At 32.7% G+C, this 26,758-nt stretch overlaps 1 protein-coding gene across 1 annotated transcript; it reads left to right on the top strand.

The window, feature by feature from the left end:
- Positions 1 to 14,376: 14,376 nt before the first annotated feature.
- On the top strand, positions 14,377 to 14,736 carry LOC109124313 (SNF1-related protein kinase regulatory subunit beta-2-like). Its single transcript, XM_019226416.1, has one exon. The coding sequence runs from the start codon at positions 14,377 to 14,379 to the stop codon at positions 14,734 to 14,736; it is 360 nt and encodes a 119-aa protein (XP_019081961.1).
- Positions 14,737 to 26,758: the final 12,022 nt, after the last annotated feature.

Below are 26,758 nucleotides of genomic sequence, written 5' to 3'. Positions count from 1 at the left end.
GATATTGTGCAGAAATATGAGCCAAAGTCCTCCTAACGGCCCACATGTTTGATGATCTTCTATATTAAAGCAGAGATACATGGGCGAGCAAACGAAAAGTAGTATGGCAAGAAGGGGTGATAAATAAGGGATGCTTATGTATGGTCGTGAAAACATCACTGTACAACAAATAAAACCAACAATTAATAATTAATATAAATTAAAAAAATAAATAAAAATTAATATATGAATAATTTTACTCATGAAATGCTCGTGGATCCCTTAAAACATCAATAAGTAATCTGAAATCATTAGTTTGATTCATTTCAAGCCAATAGCAGTCGTTCAAAAAGTCATGCAACATATTTGCAATATTAATATGGTTAAATTGAAGATCTAGTCCCATATTCTCATCACATGACCTTGTGATTTTCCCTCTATTGTTCACCACTACTACATTATCCATACCAAATCCATCTTCCAGCTTCTTTGATGATACCAAGTATTGAATAGCATCAAACATGTCACCGAATAGGAAATATTACCTAAATAAAATTTATAAAATAAAAAAATATTAAACAGTAAATAAAATATGTATTATAAAAATACCGTAGAATCGATATCAATTCTTGGTTAAGTCTATGTCCGATTACAAGTTGGTGTTGTCATATCCAATCTTATAGGCTGATGTGGCGTTAAAAAAATATTATACGTTGTCCAGATTTTACAAAACTATGATTGCCAGCTAATATATACTGCTTATCCAAAGTTCCCGCGATATCATAGGACTGAAATTCTCTGTTATTTAGATGCACCATTTTCAAAGTCACCATCTTTTAGATTGATAAAAATAAATAATGTATAAATAAAACATAAATAAATTAAACTTGCCACAACATCATGAGCTAGAACATTTTTCGTGAAGAAAAAAAATGACCACGGGTAATTTGAATAATGAGAAATTGGCTATCCGAAAGCCCATTTCAATTCTTGGCTTTAATTTGGTCTATTATTATTTTTCATCCATTGGGTCCATGAAGAGCTAATACATGGATATCGTGCAGAAATATGAGCCAAAGTCCTCCTAAAGGCCAACATGTTTGATGATCTGCTATATTGAAGCAGAGATACATGGGCGAGCAAACGAAAAGTAGTATGGCAAGAAGGGGTGATAAATAAGGGATGCTTATGTATGGTCGAGAAAACATCATTGTACAAGAAATAAAACCAACAATTAATCATTAATATAAATTAAAACAATAAATAAAAATTAATATATGAATAATCTTACTTATGAAATGGTCGTGGATCCCTTAAAACATCAATAAGCAATCTGAAATCATTAGTTTGATTTATTTCGAGCCCATAGTAGTTGTTCAAAATGTCGTGTAACACACGTGCAATATATTATGGATAAACTTAAGATCTAGTGCCCTATTGTCATCACATAATCTTGTAATTTCCCTCTACCGTTCACCACTGCTACATTATCCATACCAAATCCATCTACCAGCTTTTTTTATGATACCAAGTATTGAATTATTTCAAACATGTCACCGGATAGGAAATATTAACTAAATAAAACTATATAGAATAAAAAAAATAAAAAGTAAATAAAATATGTATTACAAAAATACTGTAGAATTGATATCAATTCTTGGTTAAGTCTATGTCCAATTACAAGTTGGTGTTGTTGTATCCAATCTTGTAGGCTGATGTGGAGATAAAAAAATATTATATTTTGTCCAGATTTTACAAAACTATGATTACCAGCTAACACATACTACTTATCCAAAGTTCTCGCAATATCATAGGACTAAAATTCTCTATTATTTGGATGCACCATTTTCAAAGTCACCAACCTAAAATAGTTTCCTTTTGCTTCTGCTTCATATATATTGTCTTTAATATGTTTGAAATTATAATAGATGATAGTGCTACAGACATTAAACCTTTCATTAATATCAATAATTCGTAAAAAAATATATAGTAATTTTTTTCACAATCTATCCACTACACATTGAGACTCTCAATGTGTTAGAAAAGTTAATAAAAAAATAAAATAATGGCATAAGTATGTTATAAGTAACACTTACTCTTAATCAAATTTATGTGAAATGCTAGTAGCATATAGAATACCATTCCAATAAAACCAAGCCTAAGAAGGTTTAACTCTTCGTCTAAAACTTCGACATTTCCATACATTAAATTTAACACATACATCTTTTAGATTTATAAAAAAAAACTATAATGTATAAATAAAACATAAATAAATTAAACTTGCCACGATATCATGAGCTACAAGATTCCCCATGAAGAAAAAAAATGACCAAGGGTAATTTGAGTAATGAGAACTTGGCCATGACAAAACCCTTTTCAATTATTGGCTATAATTTGGTCTATTATTATTTTTCACCCATTGGGTCCACAAAGAGCTAATACATGGATATCCTGCAGAAATATGTGTCAAAGTCCTCCTAAAGGCCAACACATTTGATGATATGCTATATCGAAGTAGAGATACATAGGCGAGCAAACAAAAAGTACTACGGTAAGAACGGGTCATAAATAAGGAATGCTTATGTATGGTCATAAAAACATCACTGTGCAACAAATAAAACCAACAATTAATAATTAATATAAATAAAAATAATAAATAAAAATTAATATATGAAGAATCTTACTCATGAAGTGCTCGTGGTTATTAATTCCTGCTTAAGTTTATGTCCGATTACTAGTTGGTGTTGTTGGATCCAATCTTGTAGGCTGATGTGGTGTTAAAAAACAATTAGACGTTGTCCAGATTCTACATAACTATGATAGTCATCCAAAACATACTGCTTATCCAAAGTTTTCGCAATATCATAGGAACAAAATTCTCTATCATTTGGATGCACTATTTTCAAAGTCACCAACCTAAAGTAGTTTCCTTTTTCTTCTGCTTCATATATATTGCCTTTATTATATATGATATTATAGTATTTGATAGTGCTATAAATGTTAAACCTGGCATTAATATCAATCATTCGTAAAAAAATAGAGTAATTTTTTTCACAATCTATCCACTTACCATTGAGACTCTCAAAGTGTTAGAAAAGTCAATAAAGAAATTAAAAAAATTGGCATAAGTATGTAGTGTGCAACACTTACTATTAGTCAAATTTATGTGAAATGCTAGTAGCATATAGAATACCATTCAAAGAAAACCTGGCCAAAGAAGGTTTAACTCTTCGTCTAATACTTGAGCATTTCCCTGCATTACATAAACACATATATGTTTTAGATTTATAAAATAAAATAATGTATAAATAAAATAGAAATAAATTAAAGTTGCCACGACATCATTAGATATAAGATTTCTCATGATGACAAAAAATGACCAAGGGTAATTTAAATAATGAGAACATAGCCATGCCAAAACTCTATTCAATTCTTGGCAATAATTTGGTCTATTATTATTTTTAACCCATTGGGTACATGAAGAGCTAATACATGGATTTCTTGCAGAAATATGTGTCAAAGTCCTCCTAAAGGTCAACATGTTTGATGATATGCTATATTGAAGTAAAGATACGTGGGCGAGCAAACGAAAAAGCAGCACGACAAGAAGGGGTCATAAATAAGGAATACTTATGTATAGTCATGAAAACATAACTATAATTAATATAAAATCAAACAATAAAAAAATTAATATATGAATAATCTTACTCATGAAATGCTCATCGATCCCTTAAAACAACAATAAGAATTCTGAAATCTTTAGTTTGATTGAAAAAGTTGTTCAAGACACGTGTAATATTATTATGGATAAACTGAAGATCTAGTCCCATATTGTCATCACATGACCTTGTGATTTTCCCTCTACCGTTCACCACTACTACATTATCCATACCAAATCCATCTTCCAACTTCTTTGATGATACCAAGTATTGAATAGCTTCAAACATGACACCGGTTAGGAAATATTAACTAAATAAAAATATAAAAAATAAAAAAAAACATCAAAAATAAAATAAAATATGTATCACAAAAGTACCATAGAATTGATATCAATTATTGCTTACGTCTATGTCCGATTACAAGTTTCTACTGTCGTATCCAATCTTGTAGGTTGATGTGGAGTTAAAAAACAATTATTCGTTGTCCAAATTTTACAAAACTATGATAGCCAGCTAACACATACTCCTTATCCAAAGTTCCTGCAATATCACAGGAACAAAATTCTTTGTTGTTTAGATGCACTGTCTTCAAAGTCACCAACCTAAAATAGTTTCCTTTTGCCTCTTCTTCATATATATTGTCTTTAATAAGTCTGACATTATAGTAGTTGATAGTGCTACAGCCATTAAACCTGTCATTAATGTCAATCATTTGTAAGAAAATATATACTCATTTTTGTCACAATCTATCCACTGCACATTGAGACTCTCAAGGTGTTAGAAAAGTTAATAAAAAAATGGCATAAGTATGTGGAACTCAACACTTTCTATTAATCAAATTTATGTGAAATGATAGTACCATATGGATTACCATCCCAAAAAAACCAAGCAAAAGAAGGTTTAACTCTTCGTCTAAAACTTAAGCATTTCCCTACATTACATAAACACCTATATCTTTTAGATTTATAAAAAAAAATGTATAAATAAAACAAAAATAAATTAGACTTGCCATGGCAACATGAGCTACAAGATTTCCCATGAAAACAGAAAAGGACCAAGGGTACTTTGAATAATGAGAACTTGGCCATGACAAAACCCTTTTCAATTCTTGGTTATAATTTGGTCTATTAAAATTTTTAACCCCTTAGGTCCATGAAAAACTAATACATGGATATCCTGCAGAAATATCTGCCAAAGTCCTCCTAAAGGCCAACACATTTGATAATCTGCTATATTTAAGTAGAGATACGTGGGCGAGCAAAGGAAAGTAGTACAACAAGAACGGGTCACAAATAAGGGATGCTTATGTATGGTCCTGAAAACATCATTGTACAACAAATAAAATCAAAAAATAATAATTAATATAAATTAAAACAGTAAATAAAAATTAATATATGAATAATCTTACTCATGAAATGCTCGTGGATCCCTTAAAACATCAATAAGCAATTTGAAATCATTAGTTTGATTCATTTCGAGCCCATAACAGTCGTTCAAAGAGTCGTGCAAGACACGTGCAATATTATTATGGATAAACTAAAGATCTAGTCCCATATTGTCATCACATGACCATGTGATTTTCCCTTTACCGTTCACCACTACTACATTGTCCATACCGAATCCATCTTCCAGCTTCTTTAATGATACCAAGTATTGAATATCTTCAAACATGTCACCATATAGGAAATATTAATTAAATAAAAATATATAAAATAAAAAAAAATTAAAAAGTAAATAAAATATTTATTACAAAAATACCGTAGAATTGATATCAATTCTAGCTTAAGTCTATGTCCGATTACAAGTTTTTGTTGTCGTATCCAATCTTGTAGGTTGATGTGGAGTTAAAAAACCAATATTCGTTGTCCAAATTTTACAAAACTATGATAGCCAGCTAACACATACTGCTTATCCAAAGTTCCCGCAATATCATAGGAACGACATTCTCTATCATTTAGATGCACTGCTTTCAAAGTCACCAACCTAAAATAGTTTCATTTTGCTTCTGCTTCATATATATTGTCTTTAATAAGTCTGACATTATAGTAGTTGATAGTGCTACAACCATTAAACCTGTCATTAATATCAATCATTCGTAAGAAAATATATACTCATTTTTGTCACAATCTATCCACTGCACATTGAGACTCTCAAGGTGTTAGAAAAGTTAATAAAAAAATGGCATAAGTATGTGGAACTCAACACTTTCTATTAATCAAATTTATGTGAAATGATAGTACCATATGGATTACCATCCCAAAAAAACCAAGCAAAAGAAGGTTTAACTCTTCGTCTAAAACTTAAGCATTTCCCTACATTACATAAACACATATATCTTTTAGATTTTTTAAAAAAAAACATGCATAAACAAAAAAAAAAAAGGCATCAGTATGCATAAACAAAAAAAGTTGTTCAAGACACGTGTAATATTATTATGGATAAACTGAAGATCTAGTCTCATATTGTCATCACATGACCTTGTGATTTTCCCTCTACCGTTCACCACTACTACATTATCCATACCAAATCCATCTTCCAACTTCTTTGATGATACCAAGTATTGAATAGCTTCAAACATGACACCGGTTAGGAAATATTAACTAAATAAAAATATAAAAAATAAAAAAAAAATCAAAAATAAAATAAAATATGTATTACAAAAGTACCATAGAATTGATATCAATTATTGCTTAAGTCTATGTCGGATTACAAGTTTTTGTTATCGTATCCAATCTTGTAGGTTGATGTGGAGTTAAAAAAAAATTATTCGTTGTCCAAATTTTACAAAACTATGATAGCCAGCTAACACATACTGCTTATCCAAAGTTCCCGCAATATCATAGGAACGAAATTCTCTGTCGTTTAGATGCATTGTTTTCAAAGTCACCAACCTAAAATAGTTTCGTTTTGCTTCTTCTTGATATATATTGTCTTTAATAAGTCTGACATTATAGTAGTTGATAGTGCTACAGCCATTAAACCTGTCATTAATATCAATCATTCGTAAAAAAATATATACTCATTTTTGTCACAATCTATCCATTGCACATTGAGACTCTCAAGGTGTTAGAAAAGTTAATAAAAAAATGGCATAAGTATGTGAAACGCAACACTTTCTATAAATCAAATTTATGTGAAATGATAGTACCATATGGAATACCATCCCAAAAAAACCAAGCAAAAGAAGGTTTAACTCTTTGTCTAAAACTTGAGCATTTCCCTACATTACATAAACACATATATCTTTTAGATATATATAAAAAAAATTATAAATAAAACAAAAATAAATTAGACTTGCCATGGCAACATAAGCTACAAGATTTTCCATGAAAACAAAAAAGGACCAAGGGTAATTTGAATAATGAGAACTTGGCCATGGCAAAACCCTTTTCAATTCTTGGCTATAATTTGGTCTATTAATATTTTTAACCCCTTAGGTTCATGAAAAACTAATACACGGATATCCTGCTGAAATATTTGCCAAAGTCCTTTTAAAGGCCAACACGTTTGATGATCTGCTATATTTAAGTAGAGATACGTGGGCGAGCAAACGAAAAGTAGTACAACAAGAAGGGGTCATAAATAAGGGATGCTTATGTATGGTCGTGAAAACATCATTGTACAACAAATAAAACCAAAAATTAATAATTAATATAAATTAAAACAGTAAATAAAAATTAATATATGAATAATCTTGCTCGTGGATCCCTTCAAACATCAATAAGCAATCTGAAATCATTAGTTTGATTCATTTCATGCCCATAACAGTTGTTCAAAGAGTCGTGCAAGACACGTGCAATATTATTATGGATAAATTGAAGATCTAGTCCCATATTGTAATCACATGGCCATGTTATTTTCCCTTTACCGTTCACCACTACTACATTATCCATACCAAATCCATCTTCCAGCTTCTTTGATGATACCAAGTATTGAATATCTTCAAACATGTCACCATATAGGAGATATTAATTAAATAAAAATATATAAAATTAAAAAACAATAAAAAGTAAATAAAATATTTATTACAAAAATACTGTAGAATTGATATCAATTCTAGCTTAACTCTATGTCCGATTACAAGTTTTTGTTGTCGTATCCAATCTTGTAGGTTGATGTGGAGTTAAAAAACAATTATTCGTTGTCCAAATTTTACAAAACTATGATAGCCAGCTAACACATACTGCTTATCCAAAGTTCCTGCAATATCATAGGAACGAAATTCTCTGTCGTTTAGATGCACTGTTTTCAAAGTCACCAACCTAAAATAGTTTCCTTTTGCTTCTGCTTCATATATATTGTCTTTAATAAGCCTGACATTGTAGTAGTTGATAGTGCTACAGATATTAAACCTATCATTAATATCGATCATTCGTATAAAAATATATACTCATTTTTGTCACAATCTATGCACCGCACATTGAGACTCTCAAGGTGTTAGAAAAGTTAATAAAAAAAATGGCATAAGTATGTTGAAGGCAACACTTTCTATTAATCAAATTTATGTGAAATGATAGTACCATATGGAATACCATCCCTAAAAAACCAAGCAAAAGAAGTTTTAACTCTTCGTCTAAAACTTAAGCATTTCCCTACATTACATAAACACATATATCTTTTAGATTTATAAATAAAAAACATGCATAAACAAAACAAAAAGAAATTAGACTTGCCACGACATCATGAGCTACAAGATTTCCCATGAAAACTTAAAATGACCAAGGGTAATTTGAATAATGAGCACTTGGCCATGCCAAAACTCTTTTCATTTCTTGGCTATAATATGGTATATTTTTATTTTTAACCCATTGGGTCCATGAAAAACTAATACATGGATATCCTACAGAAATATTTGTCAAAGTCCTCCTAAACGCGAACACGTTTGATGATCTGCTATATTTAAGTAGAGATACGTGGGTGAGCAAGCGAAAAGTAGTACGACAAGAAGGGGTCATAAATAAGGGATGCTTATGTATGGTCGTGAAAACATCATTGTACAACAAATAAAACCAACAATTAATATTTAATATAAATTAAAACAATAAATAAAAATTAATATATGAATAATCTTGTTCGTGGATCCCTTAAAACATCAATAAGCAATCTGAAATCATTAGTTTGATTCATTTGAAGCCCAGAACAGTAATTCAAAAAGTCGTGCAAGACACGTGCAATATTATTATGGATAAACTGAAGATCTAGTCCCATATTGTCATCACTTAACCTTGTGATTTTCTCTCTACCGTTCACCACTACTACATTATCCATACCAAGTCCATCTTTTAGCTTCCTTGATGAAACCAAGTATTGAATAGCTTCAAACATGTCACCCGATAGGAAATCTTAACTAAATAAAAATATATAAAATAAAAAAGCATTAAGAAGTAAATAAAATATTTATTACAAAAATACCGTAGAATTGATATAAATTCTAGCTTAAGTCATTTATAGCAATCATTTGCAAAAAAATATATACTAATTTTTTTCACAATCGATACACTACACACTGAGACTCTCAAGGTGTTAGAAAAGTTAATAAAAAAATGGCATAAGTATGTTGAAGGCAACACTTTGTATTAATCTAATTTATGTGAAATGATAGTACCATCCCAAAAAAACCAAGCAAAAGAAGGTTTAACTCTTCGTCTAAAACTTGAGCATTTCCCTACTTTACATAAACTCATATATCTTTTATAAATAAATTAGACTTGCCACGGCATCATGAGCTACAAGATTTCCCATGAAAACTTAAAATGACCAAGGGTAATTTGAATAATGAGCACTTGGCCATGCCAAAACCCTTTTCATTTCTTGGCTATAATATGGTCTATTTTTATTTTTAACCCATTGGGTCCATGAAAAACTAATACATGGATATCCTATAGAAATATTTGTGAAAGTCCTCCTAAACGCGAACACATTTGATGATCTGCTATATTTAAGTAAAGATACGTGGGCGAGCAAACGAAAAGTAGTACGACAAGAAGGGGTCATAAATAAGGGATGCTTATGTATGGTCGTGAAAACATCATTGTACAACAAATAAAACAACACAATTAATAATTAATATAAATTAAAACAATAAATAAAAATTAATATATGAATAATCTTGCTCGTGGATCCCTTAAAACATCAATAAGCAATCTGAAATCATTAGTTTGATTCATTTCGAGCCCATAGCAATCGTTCAAAAAGTCGTGCAAGACACATGCAATATTATTATGGATAAACTGAAGATCTAGTCCCATATGGTCATCAAATGACCTTGTGATTTTCCCTTTACCGTTCACCATTGCTATATTATCCATACCAAATCCATCTTCCAGCTTCTTTGTTAATGCCAAGTATTGAATAGCTTCAAACATGTCACCGGATAGGAAATCTTAACTAAAGAAAAATATATAAATAAAAAAACATTAAAAAGTAAATAAAATATTTATTATAGAAATACCAAAGAATTGATATCAATTCTAGCTAAAGTCTATGTCCGATTACAAGTTTGTGTTGTCGTATCCAATCTTGTAGGCTGATGTGGAGTTAAAAAACAATTATATATTGTCCAAATTTTACAAAACAATGATAGCCAACTAACACATACTGCTTATTCAAAGTTCGCGCAATATCATAGAAACTAAATTCTCTGTCGTTTGGATGCACTGTTTTCAAAGTCACCAACCTAAAATAGTTTCCTTTTGCTTCTACTTCATATATATTGTCTTTAATAAGTCTGACATTATAGTAGCTGATAGTGCTATAGACGTTAAACTTGTCATTAGTATCAATCATTCGTAAAAAAATATATACTAATTTTTTTTTCATAATCTATCCACTACACAATGAGACTCTCAAGGTGTTAGAAAAATTAATAAAAAAAAATGGAATAAGTATGTTGAATGCAACACTTTCTATTAATCAAATTTATGTGAAATGATAGTACCATATGGAATACCATCCCAAAAAAACCAAGCAAAAGAAGGTTTAACTCTTCGTCTAAAACTTGATCATTTCCCTACATTACATAAACACATATATCTTTTAGATTTATAAAAAAAAAATAATGCATAAATAAAACAGAAATAAATTAAACTTGCCACAACATCATCAGTTACAAGATTTCCCATGAAAACAAAAAATGACCAAGGGTAATTTGAATAATGAGAACTTAGCCATGCCAAAACCCTTTTCAATTCTTGACTATAATATGGTATATTATTATTTTTTACCCATTGGGTCCATGAAAATTTAATACATGGATATCCTGCAGAAATATTTGCCAAAGTCCTTCTAAAGGCGAACACAATTGATGATCTGCCATATTAAAGTAGAGATACGTGGGCGAGCAAACGACAAGTAGTATGACAAGAAGGGGTCATAAATAAGGGATGCTTATATATGGTCGTGAAAACATCATTGTACAACAAATAAAACCAACAATTAATAATTAATATAAATTAAAACAATAAATAAAAAATAATATATGAATAATCTTACTCATGAAATGCTTGTGGATCCCTTTAAACATCAACAATTATGCCAATAGTAGTCGTTCAAAAAGTCGTGCAAGACACATGCAATATTATTATGGATAAACTGAAGATCTAGTCCCATATTGTCATAACATGACTATAAACCCCCATTTAGGCATGGATCACCTTTCCTTTGTCATTTCTGCAGATCCCATTTTTTTTAGCCAGATGCCACTACCCCCAACGAGCCACGTGTCACATCCTAAGTGGCCATAAGAGAATCATCCTTGCCTTTTGAGAGGCGAATACGAGGGTGACACGTGGAGGAACATTCTAGAAGGTGGTCCTACAGGCCGTTATCAGGAGCAGATGAGAGAGAAAAGGGAGGTTGCAGAGTAGTGGTGCTGGAAGGTGGCTGTTTCTGCATATATGGTTAGGGGGGCAAATTTGGAAGAGATGGGAGAAAGTATTCGCTATTAGAGGGGTTTTTGCTTTGAGAAAAGGTACAGAGAAAGGGGGAGAAGATATTCTGGCAGAGGTGAGGTGCTTTTCGAGGGTGGGTTGCTTTTTTAGGAGATCGGCGGTGATATTTTGAGAATGAGCTTTCTTTCTTAAGGGGAAGCTAGGAAAAATAGGGAAAGGAGAAACAGAGTAAGCCTGTTGGGTAACAGTGGGTGGAGAGATATTGGTAGGGGGTTACAGAGAGGTTTTTGGGAGTTGAAGAAAAGAAGAGGAGGTTCTGGAACTTAAGGAGGGGTATTTCTTTAGCTTTGGAGGGCAAGAACTTGGGAAAGAGTATCTTCTAGTATGTTTGGGACAACTTCTTGAACTATGCTTACTCACCCCCCTGTTTTCCTTCTATCTTATGTCTTCTCTAATCGTCTTTGTTTTTCTTCTGATCATTGGTTGATTGTTTGGGTATGAATGTGATGTTACATTACTCTCCTCTCATATTTGTTTATTTGAATATGGTTTACTCCCATTTTGATATTTTTTTTAAACTCTCCTGATGCACTACTAGTCTGAGAACCCCTGGATTCCAATGTGAAAGGGGATTTGACCTGAAACTTTGCTCACTCTGTTTACCCTATTCAGGGTACGCTATCTTGTTTTTTTTTCCTTTTATTTCTGATATCTCAATCTATATCCCTGTTTTGGCTCCCATTTCTGGATTTTCTTTGGACTATTGGTTCGACATTTTGACCTGCGCTTGAGGAGAGAAACATTTCTTATGATATTTTGGAGGGCAAGAACTTTGAAAGAGCATCTCCAAGGTTATTTTTAGTGTATTCAGAGACGATCTGGAGAAGTCGTTGTACCTTCCTTTCTGAAGCTTCACTTACTATTCCTGGGTTTATCAGTTTCGTCTCTCTGTTCTCTTCAATGACAAATTTGACCCACTAGGCAACGTCAATTCCTTCTTTGTCGTTGCTGAAATGCTGGGAGGGGAGCTTCCCAGTAATGACTTCAAGAATGACGATTCCCAAACAGTAGATGTCATGCTTGGGGGGAAAACATGTTGGTTTTAAACCTTGTATTCGAACATGGCTTGGGATGCTTGGGTCGCATTGACCAATGGATAAAAGGAGTAGCCTGTGAGAAATGGTATGTAGTCTTCATTGAGAAGAATGTTGCCGGACTTTAAAGCGTAGAAAGCCTATATTTCGCGAAGGAGCTCATGGTGTTGTATTTGCCTAAGGACTCAAGTCATCGTGTTATGCATTGAGATTTAAAATCTAGCAGCATCTTGTTTGAAAATGGCTTTACAACTGAAGTTCTGATTTTGGGTTGGTAAGAATAACACTTGATAGAAAGAACAAACATATACTAGCATGCGTGGGGAAAATTTTTTTGTTACTCGGCATCAGAATCCGCATGCATGGCCTCCTTGGCGCACATGCCGCTAGCTTTGGCTAGTTCCTCGCCTTCACACCATTACTTGCATCCTCTATGAAGGAACTCTATTCCATGATAATCAGGCCGACGTGAACTACAAATCTACATGCTAGGAATGAAGGTCCCAAAAGTTCTTCCTCATCGAAGTGGTGGCTTCATGGGAGTCCAGGCCATAGCACAAAAGGGTTAAACATTTTTTTTTGGCCTTGAGAATGTTCTTCAGTAGCTAGTTGTATGTGATGATCACTATTTAGACCAAAGCAAGATGCATGGGACTGAAATGAACTGACATGAAATCCTCCAAGTAGAACAAGCAGTTCCCTGGGTCCACGCCGCAGTGGCTACCAATTTGTCATCCTTCAGTGTATTTAGTCTACATTAGTCCTTGAAGAACTAAGGCAAACGCTAAGTAGCTCGGAGTAGCAGGCTGTGTTTAGAGAAGACAAGTTCCACAGAGACATTGAGGATCTTCAAAAGCGTTATCAAGCCCACTCTCTCTCATCACTTTCCCTATGTCACGTGCATGAACCTTGCATGCATTGTTACCCACCGGACCCTATGCATGGCCATTTATATTCCTCACCACCCTACCTTTATTATTTCATACCCAGTCCCCTCATCAATTTCACCCGCTGCACTCATACCCATTTCATATCTTTCATAACCATCTCCATTTCTATTCTCCATGCCCCTATTCACTTCCATTTTCTAAAAATCCACTTGAGAGACAAGCTTCACGTGCATGGCGCATTCTTTCCCACAAAATCTCTATCATTACTTAATATGGGATTGATCCAAGTTTGAAGACGAGCTTCAGAAAACGCTGGCAGAAGCGAATGCACTTCGTCCAGCTCAGAGCATTGTGCGTCATACCCTTACCATTCGGTATAGTCATACACCCTGCACACCAAACTAGTACTCTTACATTCATCAAGCACGAGCCAAATGCTCCCTCATGAACCCTTCAGAAATGCACTGCCAGTCCGAGAATAAATTGTATGGGTTGATCTTGAAGAATAAATGGTTTTCTTTTTCCACACTCAATCCTCATAGGGATGGAAGCTTATCTTATGCTCAGTGGGGTCCATGTGTTTCTTTGTTGTGATCATTAGGAATGATGCCATTGAAGATGAGATTTGTCTTCATAGCCTTGGTATTACCTTTGTCTTCATTCTCGTGCACAGTTGGATTCGTAAGGAAAAAGATGCAGAAAATGCCAATTGTGGTGATTCTGATAATAAAAACAGTGGGATTCCCTAGGTTCTTCTGGGTGGTTGCCCTACATCACTTCATCATGAGGAAGAAGACACCAAAACATAACTACTCGGCTTGAGACTCACGCTAATTATCATCCATCTAGTGGGTCACCTGAGATGATGGGTCAATCTCCTCCTCATAGCCCTAGGGCTACCCAGTCACCCCTGATGTTCACTCCTCATATTCCATTCATTTCGCTACAAAAACCTGATGAGATGCTTGTCATAAACCATTCGTTGATGCAAGCTTCTTCAGGATATGAAGACATGTGCAACGAGCAAGGATTCCCGACTGCGTTTACATGGACCTATAGTGACAAGGAAATAGCTTTGGAGGGATCATGGGATAATTGGAATACAAGAAAACCCTTGCAGAGGTTAGGGGAAAAGTTCACCATTATGAGAGTGCCCCTCTCGGGTGTCTATCAGTATAGATTTATTGTTGATGGACAATGGAGGATTCTGTCCCTGAAGACTTGAAATCATTTCTGGTTTTGAATCTTCACAGTCTGCCAGAGAGGCGAGCATGTATAAGTGTGTGCAGTCAGAGTGTATAAGAAGACTAGAGAGAAGCGGTCTTGATACGTCTCATGTCGGTCCTATAGCAGACAATTGATTATCTTCTGAATTTGCTATATGAGCCTCATGATGACAGGTTCCTTGGCATGCCCCCTTTGGGCCATGCGTCACCTCTTATTTCTTCCTTTTGGGTTTTAAGAATAACTTTCTAAATCCCTTTCTTTAAATAATTTTCAAGATTCCAACTTTTTTTTTTTAAATGATCTCAACTCCAAAATTTTCATCCTTAGAGTTTTAGGTACCAAAAATCCCATTTTTAATAAAACTTTGCCGCTATTTTCTTTTCTGGCGAGCAATACTCACGTCTCCTCTGTTTTTTTAAATGATTTTAAATAAGCATGAATTAAATTCTGTAATTTCGAGTGATGGAATTTACGGAATTAATTCATGCAAAAATAAACAGGCTTTGGTGGGGGCCCTACATAAGTAATTTTATGATTGATTGATTGATTGATTTGATTATCACACATGATTGATTCATTCTGCTCTATGACATGCTTGAGATTATTCTTTAATTGTGCACTAACCCCCTCTCTTGATAGCGCATGATGGCTCGTTGCCCAAGTACGCACTCATTCTTATTATGGTCTCGCTATATGCATGTTTTGATACTCATATGTGCATGATTGATTTGAGTATTCATTGATTTTCTCATCAATTGTCATGACCACTTCATCTTATTAGTAGAGATCTGACTTTAGGGACTTAGAGGGGTGCTACGGTCTTTACTGTACCTTCCCGATAAGTAACCTGACCCCCGAACCCGATCCGATTTTTCATAGACCACCTTTTCCAAAATAAGGAGTCACACTTAGGGCTTTCTTTCTTATTTTGTTTACCCTTTAAAAATAAAACAAAAATAAGTGGCGACTCCAAGTCATTTTCTTAATCAATAAATTTATATTTCAAATAAAAATCGAGTTCGCCATCGAGTGGGAAACTCATGAGCTGAAATGCGGGGTCCATAATGACCTTGTCATTTTCCCCCTACCATTTACCACTACTATATTATCCATACCAAATCCATCTTCCAGCTTCTTTGATGATACCAAGTATTGAATAGCTTCAAACATGTCACCGGATAGGAAATCTTAACTAAAGAAAAATATATAAAATAAAAAATCATTAAAAAGTAAATAAAATATTTATTACAAAAATACCAAAGAATTGATATCAATTCTAGCTAAAGTCTATGTCCGATTACAAGTTTGTGTTGTTGTATCTAATCTTGTAGGCTGATGTGGAGTTAAAAAACAATCATATATTGTCCAAATTTTACAAAACAATGATAGCCAGCTAACACATACTGCTTATTCAAAGTTCGCGTAATATCATAGAAACTAAATTCTCTGTCGTTTGGATGCACTGTTTTCAAAGTCACCAACCTAAAATAGTTTCCTTTTGCTTCTGCTTCATATGTATTATCTTTAATTTATCTGACATTATAGTAGTTGATAGTGCTATAGAGGTTAAACTTGTCATTAATATCAATCATTCGTAAAAAAATATATACTAATTTTTTTCACAATCTATCCACTACTGATTCGTTCCCAATTGGTGTCTCAGCTGATTCATGTCCTCTCAATGGTCCCTGATAGTGGTGCCATTTGATACGTGTCCAGCTGGTGTCCCTTGATTGTGGTCCTCAGGGAGTAATCAACAAAGTTTATAACCTATTACACCATGTACTAGGATAGCCTTAGCTAGCATAGCATAGTGGCTCTAGGGTCGTTCACTAGGATGGGTTTTCTCTTCACAATTGATATTAATTCAAAGATGAATTGGTGTCTTTTCATTTCAAGGTTAGCTTTAAAAGAAAACATAAAGATGTTTGAGTGAAAAAGGTTTGGTTTTAAACTAACCAAAAATAGTAACTGATTTTACTTACAAAGAAAAGTGTTTCTTGGAGTTTAGATCACTAGGCTCAGGTTCCTTATACAAAAAGGAGAGTTCCAGTCACTTGTTTCTTTTCCTCGCATTAGAGAATTAACATATAGTTAATTCTCTAACCGGTGTGGTACAGATGCTTCCCCTTAATGGATTCAAACAATAATTCCCTCTCACTGATGCACCTTGCAATGGCTCATGTCTCTCACCTAGCACTTGCCATTCAAGGTGATCCTTAACCTTGGATTACCTGTCAAAAGCTCACAAGAGATAACTAATGGATGTCTCCGTGGAGTCCAAAAGCTTACCAAGTGTTGGCTATTCTAGAAAATCCTACCTTCAAACCACCTCCCAAAGGCTCGCAAGAGATAAACTAGTGCATCTCAATGGACGGAGATCACTTGCCTTACCAAGTGTTGGCCCAGGTGATTTAAAGGCGTTTTAAGTTAACTAAAAAGATAAAAACCATTAACGGGTCACAATTTCTCTTCATTAAAAACTAAAACAACAAAACTTCCAATTTATGCATTTGGAAACTTACTCGGCTTTCTTCACTCCAAGAGACGAAGAGCCTAGCCTCTCATCCTCTGAGGAAAAATCCTCAGAGTTTGATTGGCTATAAATAAAAAGAACGAGAAAACAAAAATATATATTCAAAGTAGAGCAAGTGCTCTGTATTTTACTTTCTTCCCAAAACTGTACAAAGGATGCGTCTGAGAGCAAGCTCCCAATATCTTCCCTCTCACTTGTAAAGAAAATTACAACTATATATAAGAGGTTATTCACCCTTGGTTCTTACTTAAAGACTATGGAATCCTATGATAGGTGGGTTACAAGGAGACTTTGGGGATTTAGATATCAAATATCTAAAGAAAAATATCTCAAAATATCGGTCGCACATATCGGGAAGCTTCAGGAGAACACCATGGCACTGTGCAAAATGGTTGCGAAACTCTCTAGGTAAGAGCTATCAGAGGATCTAGATATGTCTGACCGGGGAAGTTGAAATGCCCTCCTCTCCCATCCGGCGTCAGGCGCCGGATGTGAAATATCCGGAGAAGGTGGAACGTCACCCGGACAGAATTCCGGATGTGATATATCCGGAGAAGATGGAACGTCGCAAGAGTGACCGTCTGCGTGTGCATGGTGTAGGGACCCCTCCCCCTGATGACACGGAGCGCGCATCGCTATCCGGAGCAACTCCATCCGGATTCCCCAAGAGGACACGCGGCGCGCTCCCATATCCGGACTCCCTCAAGAAAGAAGCACATGACACTCGCGATCATCACACCCGGACGATAGCATATCCTATCCGGATATGTTGTCCGGATAAGATCCCATACTCCTTGCATTCCGGATTTGCTTATGGCAAAGGACTTCAAAGCTTCGATTCTTCATTTTTCTGAGCTTTCCATTGCTTTGCCATGGATTCCAAAGAACTCTTCTCAATCTTGGATTGCTTTGGTGATCAAAAAGCTATCAAAACACCAAAACTTAACACAATTTGATTAGAATTGATTGCAAGGGTCCTTAATATGTTAATTGGGTTAAAAGGTGATAACTACTACTCAAAAGTGTTTAAAAGAGTTAATTACAAGCTATGAAATAACACTTTTTGAGTAGTAATCAACTACACATGGAGACTATCAAGGTGTTAGAAAAGTTAATAAAAAAAATGTCATAAGTATGTTGAATCCAACACTTTCTATTAATCACATTTATGTGAAATGATAGTACCATATGGAATACCGTCCCAAAAAAACCAAGCAAAAGAAGGTTTAACTCTTCGTATAAAACTTGAGCATTTCCTTACATTACATAAACACATATATCTTTTAGATTTATAAAAAAAAAAATCATAAATAAAACAGAAATAAATTAAACTAGCCACGGCATCATCAGCTACAAGATTTCCCATGAAAATAAAAAATGACCAAGGGTAATTTGAATAATAAGAACTTGACCATGCCAAAACCCTTTTCAATTCTTGGCTATAATTTGGTCTATTATTATTTTTACCCCATTGTGTCCATGAAAAACTAATACATGGATATCCTACAGAAATATTTGCCAAAGTCCTCCTAAAGGCGTTACGTTTGATGATCTGCTATATTGAAGTATAGATACGTGGGTGAGCAAACGAAAAGTAAAACAACAAGAAGGGGTCATAAATAAGGGATGATTATGTATGGTCATGAAAACATCATTGTACAACAAACAAAACTAACAATTAATAATTAATATAAATGAAAAAAATAAATAAATATTAATATATGAATAATCTTACTCATGAAATGCTCGTGGATCCCTTAAAACATCAATAAGTAATTTAAAATCATTAGTTTGATTCATTTTGAGCCAATAGCAGTCCTTCAAAATGTCGTGCAAGACACGTGCAATATTATTATGAATAAATTGAAGATCTAGTCCCATATTGTCATCACATGACCTTGTGATTTTTCCTCTACCGTTCACCATTGCTACATTATCCGTACCAAATCCATCTTCCAACTTCCTTGCTAATACCAAGTATTGAATAGCTTCAAACATGTCACCGGATAAGAAATATTAACTAAATAAAAATATATATAAGATTAAAAAAACAATAAAAAGTAAATAAAATATTTATTACAAAAATGTCGTAGAATTGATATCAATTCTTGCTTAAGTCTATGTCTGATTACAAGTTGGTGTTGTCGTATCCAATGTTGTACGCTGATGTGGAGTTAAAAAACAATTATACGCTGTCCAGATTTTAAAAAAACTATGATAGCTAGCTAACACATACTGCTTATCCAAAGTTCCCGCAATATCATAAGAACAAAATTCTCTATTATTTGGATGCACTGTTTTCAAAGTCACCAACCTAAAATAGTTTCCTTTTGCTTATGCTTCATATATATTGTCTTTAATATGTTTGACATTATAGTAGCTGATAGTGCTACGAACGTTAAACCTGTCATTAATATCAATAATTTGCAAAAAAAATATATAGTAATTTTTTTCATAATCTATCCACTCCACATTGAGACTCTCAATGTGTTAGAAAAGTTAATAAAAAAAAAAAATGGTGTAAGTATGTTGTATGTAACACTTACTCTCAATCAAATTTAGGCGAAATGCTAGTAGCATATAAAATACCATCCCAAGAAAACCAAGCTAAAGAAGGTTTAACTCTTCGTCTAAAACTTGAGCAGTTCCTTATAGTACATTAACACATACATCCTTTAGATTTAAAAAATAATAATAATAATGTATAAATAAATAAAAAATAAATTAAAATTCCCACGACATAATGATTTACAAGATTCCCCATGAAGAAAAAAAATAACCAAGGGTAATTTGAATAATGAGAACTTGGCCATGCCAAAACCCTTTTCAATTCTTGGTTATAATTTGGTCTATTATTATTTTTCACCCATTGGGTCCATGAAGAGCTAATACATGGATATCCGACATAAACATGTGTCAAAGTCCTCCTAAAGGCCAACACGTTTGATGATATGCTATATTGAAGCAGAGATACGTGGGCGAGCAAACGAAAAGTAGTACTACAAGAAGGGGTCATAAATAAGGGATGCTTATGTATGGTCGTGAAAACATCTGTGTACAACAAATAAAACAAACAATTAATTATTAATATAAATTAAAACAATATTAACAAAATAACATATATATATATATATAATAAAAAAACGTTAAAAAGTAAAAAAAATATTTATTACAAAAATACCATAGAATTGATATCAATTTTTGCTTAAGTCTATGTCTGATTACAAGTTTTTGTTGTCGTGTCCAATCTTGTAAGCTGATGTGTAGTTAAAAAACAATTATATGCTGCCCAAATTTTACAAAACTATGATAGCCAACTAACACATACTGCTTCTCCAAAGTTCCCGCAATATCATAGGAACGAAATTCGTCATCGTTTGGATGCACTGTTTCCAAAGTCACCAACCTAAAATAGTTTCATTTTGCTTCTGCTTCACATGTATATTGTCTTTAATATGCCTAGCATTATAGTACCTGATAGTGCTACAGACGTTGAACATGTCATTAATATCAATCATTCATAAAAAAATATATTCTAATTTTTTTCACAATCTATCCATTGCACATTGATACTCTCAAGGTGTTAGAAAAGTCAATACAAAAAATGGCATAAGTATGTTGAATGCAACACTTTCTATTAATCAAATTTATGTGAAATGATAGTACCATATGGAATACCATTCCAAAAAAACCTTGCAAAAGAAGGTTTCACTCTTTGTCTAAAACTTGAGCATTTCCCTACATTACATAAAAATATATATCTTTTAGATTTATAAAAAAAAATGTATAAATAAAACAGAAATAAATTAAACTTGCCACGCCATCATGGGCTACAAGATTTCGCATGAAAACAAAAAATGACCAAGGGTAATTTCAATAATGAGAACTTGACCATGCTAAAACCCTTTTCAATTCTTGGCTATAATATGATCTATTATTATTTTTATCCCATTGGGTCCATAAAAAAAAATACACGGATATCCTGCGGAAATATTTGCCAAAGTCCTCCTAACGGCCAACACGTTTAATGATCTACTATATTGAAGTAGAGATACATGGGTGAGCAAATGAAAAGTAGTACGACAAGAAAGAGTTAAAAATAAGGGATGCTTATGTATGGTCGTGAAAACATCATTGTACAACATATAAAACCAAAAATTAATATTTAATATAAATAAAAATTAATATATGAATAATCTTACTCATGAAATGCTCATGGATCCCTTAAAACATCAATAAGCAATCTGAAATCATTAGTTTCATTCATTTCGAGCCCATAGCAGTCGTTCAAAAAGTCGTGCAAGACACGTGCAATATTATTATGGATAAACTGAAGATCTAGTCCCATATTGTCATCACATGACCTTGTGATTTTCCCTCAACCATTCACCACTGCTACATTATCCATACCAAATCCATCTTCCAACTTCTTTGATGATACCAAGTATTGAATAGTTTCAAACATGTCACCCGATAGGAAATATTAACCAAATAAAAATATATAAAATAAAAAAACATTAAAAAGTAAAAAGAATATTTATTAAATAAAACACCAAAGAATTGATATCAATTCTTGCTTAAGCCTATGTCCGATTACAAGTTGGTGTTGTCGTATCCAATGTTATAGGCTGATGTGGAATAATAAAACAATTCTTCGTTGTCCATATTTTACAAAACTATGATAGCCAGCTAACACATACTACTTATCCAAAGTTCCAGCAATATCATAGGGATGAAATTCTCTGTTATTTAGATGCACCGTTTTCAAAGTCACCAATCTAAACTAGTTTCCTTTTGCTTATGCTCCATATATATTGTCTTTAATATGTTTGACATTATAGTAGCTGATAGGGCTACAAATGTTAAACCTATCATTAATATCAACAATTCATAAAAAAATATATACTATTTTTTTTCATAATCTATCCACTACCCATTGAGATTCTAAATGTGTTAGAAAAGTTAATACAAAAAAAATGGCACAAGTATCTTGAATGCAACACTTTCTATTAATCAAATTTATGTGAAATGATAGTACCATATGAAATAGCATCCCAAAAAAACCAAGCAAAAGAAGGTTTAACTTTTCGTCTAAAACTTGAGCATTTCCCTACATTACATAAACACATATATCTTTTAGATTTATAATAAAAAAAAAAATAATGTATAACTAAAACAAAAATAAATTAAACTTGGCATGGCATCATGAGCTACAAGATTTCCCATGAAAATAAACAATCACCAAGGAAAATTTGAATAATGAGAACTTGGCCATGCCAAAACCATTAGCAATTCTTGACTATAATTTGGTCTATTATTATTTTTAACTCATTGGGTCCAGGAAAAATTAATACATGGATATCTTGCAGAAATATTTGCCAAAGTCTTCCAAAAGACCAACATGTTTGATGATCTACTATATTGAAGTAGAGATACATGGGCGAGCAAATGAAAAGTAGTACGACAAGAAAGGGTCATAAATAAGGGATGCTTATGTATGGTCGTGAAAACATCATGGTACAACAAATAAAACCAACAATTAATAATTAATATAAATTAAAATTAAAATTAAAAATTAATATATGAATAATCTTACTCATGAAATGCTCATGGATCCGTTAAAACATCAATAAGCAATCTGAAATCATTAGTTTGATTCATTTCGAACCCATTGCAGTCGTTCAAAAAGTCGTGAAAGGCACGTGCAATATTATTATGGATAAACTGAAGATCTAGTCCCATATTGTCATCACATGACCTTGTGATTTTCCCTCTACTGCTCACCACTGCTACAATATCCATACCAAATGCATCTTCCAGCTTCTTTGACGACACAAAATATTGAATAGCTTCAAACATGTTACCGGATAGGAAACATTAACTAAATAAAATATAGAAAATAAAAAAACGTTAAAAAGTAAATAAAATATTTATAAAAAAAATAACGTAGAATTGATATCAATTCTTACTTAAGTCTATGTCCGATTATAAGTTGGTGTTGTCGTATCCAATGTTGTAGGCTGATGTGGAGTTAAAAAACAATTATACGTTGTCCAGATGTTACAAAACTATGATAGCCCGCTAACACATACTGCTTATCCAAAGTTCCCGCAATATCATAGGGATGAAATTCTCTCTTATTTGAATGCACCGTTTTCAAAGTCACCAACCTAAAATAGTTTCATTTTGCTTTTGCTTCATATATATTGTCTTTAATATGTTTGACATTACAGTAGCTGATAGTGCTACGAACGTTAAACCTATCGATAATATAATTAATTCGTAAACAAAATATATAGTAATTTTTTTTCACAATCTATCCACTGCACATTGAGACTCTCAATGTGTTAGAAAGGCTAATAAAAAAATAAAAATATGGCATAAGTATGTTGTATGCAACACTTACTCTTAATCAAATTTGTGTGAAATGCTAGTAGCATATCGAATAGCATCCCAAGAAAACCAAGCCAAAGAAGGTTTAACTCTTTGTCTAAAACTTGAACATTTCCCTTTACTACCATCTTTTAGATTTATAAAAAATAATAATAATGTATAAATAAATTAGAAATAAATTAAATTTTCCATGACATCGTGAACTACAAGATTCGCCATGAAGGAGAAAAATGACCAACGGTAATTTGAATAATGAGAACTTGGTCATGCCAAAACCCTTTTCGATTCTTGGCTATAATTTGGTCTATTATTATTTTTCACCCTTGGGTCCATGAAGAGCTAATACATGGATATCCTGCACAAATATGTGCCAAAGTCCTCCTAAAGCCAACACGTTTGATGATATGCTATATTGGAGCAAAGATACGTGGGCGAGCAAACGAAAAGTAGTACGGCAATAAGGGATCATAAATAAGGGATGCTTATGTATGGTCCTGAAAACATCCGTGTACAACAAATAAACCCAGTAATTGATAATTAATATAAATTAAAACAATAAATAAAAATTAACATATGAATAATCTTACTCATGAAATGCTCGTGGATCCCTTAAAACATCAATAAGCAATCTGAAATTATTAGTTTGATTTATTTCAAGCCCATAGCAGTTGTTCAAAATGTCGTGTAACACACGTGCAATATTATTATGGATAAACTAAAGATATAGTCCCGTATTGTCATCACATAATCTTGTAATTTTCCTTTTACCGTTCACCACTACTACAATATCTATACCAAATGCATCTTCCAGCTTCTTTGACGACACAAAGTATTGAATAGCTTCAAACATGTTATCGAATAGGAAATATTAACTAAATAAAAATATAGAAAATAAAAAAATGTTTAAAAGGAAATAAGATATTTATAACAAAAATACCATAGAATTGATATCTATTATTGCTTAAGTCTATGTCCAAATACAAGTTGGTGTTGCTGTATCCAATCTTGCAGGCTGATATGGAGTTAAAAACAATTATACGTTGTCCAGATGTTACAAAACTATGATAGCCAACTAACACATACTGCTTATCCAAAGTTCCCGCAATATCATAGGGATGAACTTCTCTCTGATTTGAATGCACCATTTTCAAAGTCACTAACCTAAAATAGTTTCCTTCTGCTTCTGCTTCATATATATTGTCTTTAATATGACATTATAGTAGTTGATAGTGCTACGGACGTTAAACGTATCATTAATATCAATAATTCGTAAACAAAATATGTAGTAATTTTTTTCACAATCTATTCACTACACATGGAGGCTCTCAATGTGTTAGAAAAGTTAATAAAAAAAAATGGCATAAGTCTGTTGTATGTAACACTTACTCTTAATCAAATTTATCTAAAATGCAAGTAGCATATCGAATACCATCCCAAGAAAACCAAGCCAAGGAAGGTTTAATTCTTCATCCAAAACTTGAGCATTTCCCTATACTACATTAAAACATACATCTTTTAGATTTATATATATAAAAAATAATGTATAAATAAATCAGAAATAAATTAAAATTGCCACGACATCATGAACTACAACATTCGCCATGAAGAAAAAAAATGACCAACGGTAATTTGAATAATGAGAACTTGGCCATGCCAAAACCCTTTTCAATTCTTGGCTATAATTTGGTCTATTATTATTTTTCACCCATTGGGTCCATGAAGAGCTAATACATGGATATCTTGTAGAAATATCTACCAAAGTCCTCATAAAGGCCAACACGTTGGATGATATGCTATATTGAAGCAGAGATACATGGGCGAGCAAACGAAAAGTAATACGACAATAAGGGGTCATAAATAAGGGATGCTTATGTATGGTCGTGAAAACATCGGTGTACAACAAATAAACCCAATAATTAATAATTAATATAAATTAAAACAATAAATAAAAATTAATATATGAATAATCCTACTCATGAAATGTTCGTGGATCCCTTAAAACATCAATAAGAAATTTGAAATCCTTAGTTTGATTTATTTCGAGCCCATAGCAGTTGTTCAAAATGTCGTGTAACACACGTGCAATATTATTATGGATAAACTAAAGATCTAATCCCATATTGTCATCACACAATCTTGTAATTTTCCCTCTACCGTTCACCACTGCTACATTATCCATACCAACTGCTTCTTCCACCTTCTTTGATGATACCAAGTATTGAATAGCTTCAAACATATCACCAGATAAGAAATATTAACTAAATAAAAATATGCAAAATAAAAAAACATTAAAAGGTAAATAAAATATGTATTGCTAAAATACCGTAGAATCAATATCAATTCTTAGTTAAGTCTATGTCCGATTACAAGTCGGTGTTGTCGTATCCAATCTTGTAGGCTGATGTGGAGTTAAAAAGCAATTTTACGTTGTCCAAATTTTATAAAACTATGATAGTGAGCTAACACATACTACTTATCCAAAGTTCCTGCATTAACATAGGGACGACATTCTCTGTTATTTTGATGCATCGTTTTCAAAGTCACCAACCTAAAATAGTTTCCTTTTGCTTCTGCTTCATATATATTGTCTTTAATATGTTTGACATTATAGTAGCTGATAGTGCTACCAACGTTAAACCTGTCATTATTATCAATAATTTGTAAGCAAAATATATAGTAATTTTTTTCACAATCTATTCACTGCACATTAAGACTCTCAATGTGTTGGAAAAGTTAATAAAAAAATATAAAAAAAAAATGGCATAAGTATGTTGTATGTAACACTTACTCTTAATCAAATTTATGTGAAATGCTGGTAGCATATCAAATACCATCCCAAGAAAACCTAGCCAAAGAAGGTTTAACTTTTCGTCTAAAACATGAGCATTTCCCTACAATACATTAACACATACATCTTTTATATTTATACAAAAAAAAATGCATATATAAATCAGAAATAAAGAAAAATTGCCGCGACATCATGAGCTATAAGATTTCCCATGAAGAAAAAAATTATCAAGGGTAATTTGAATAATGAGAACTTGGTCATGCCAAAACCCTTTTCAATTCTTGGATATAATTTGGTCTATTA

This window comes from Vitis vinifera, chromosome 17, assembly GCF_030704535.1.
Source record: "Vitis vinifera cultivar Pinot Noir 40024 chromosome 17, ASM3070453v1".
Taxonomy (NCBI): domain Eukaryota; kingdom Viridiplantae; phylum Streptophyta; class Magnoliopsida; order Vitales; family Vitaceae; genus Vitis; species Vitis vinifera.
Note: the sequence above shows the minus strand (reverse complement) of the source record. Positions and strands in the feature narration are given on the sequence as shown.

What these genes read in the sequence shown, in the direction of transcription:
- LOC109124313 (XM_019226416.1), top strand. Translation starts at nt 14,377, where the DNA reads ATGGGTCAATCTCCTCCTCATAGCCCTAGGGCTACCCAGTCACCCCTG.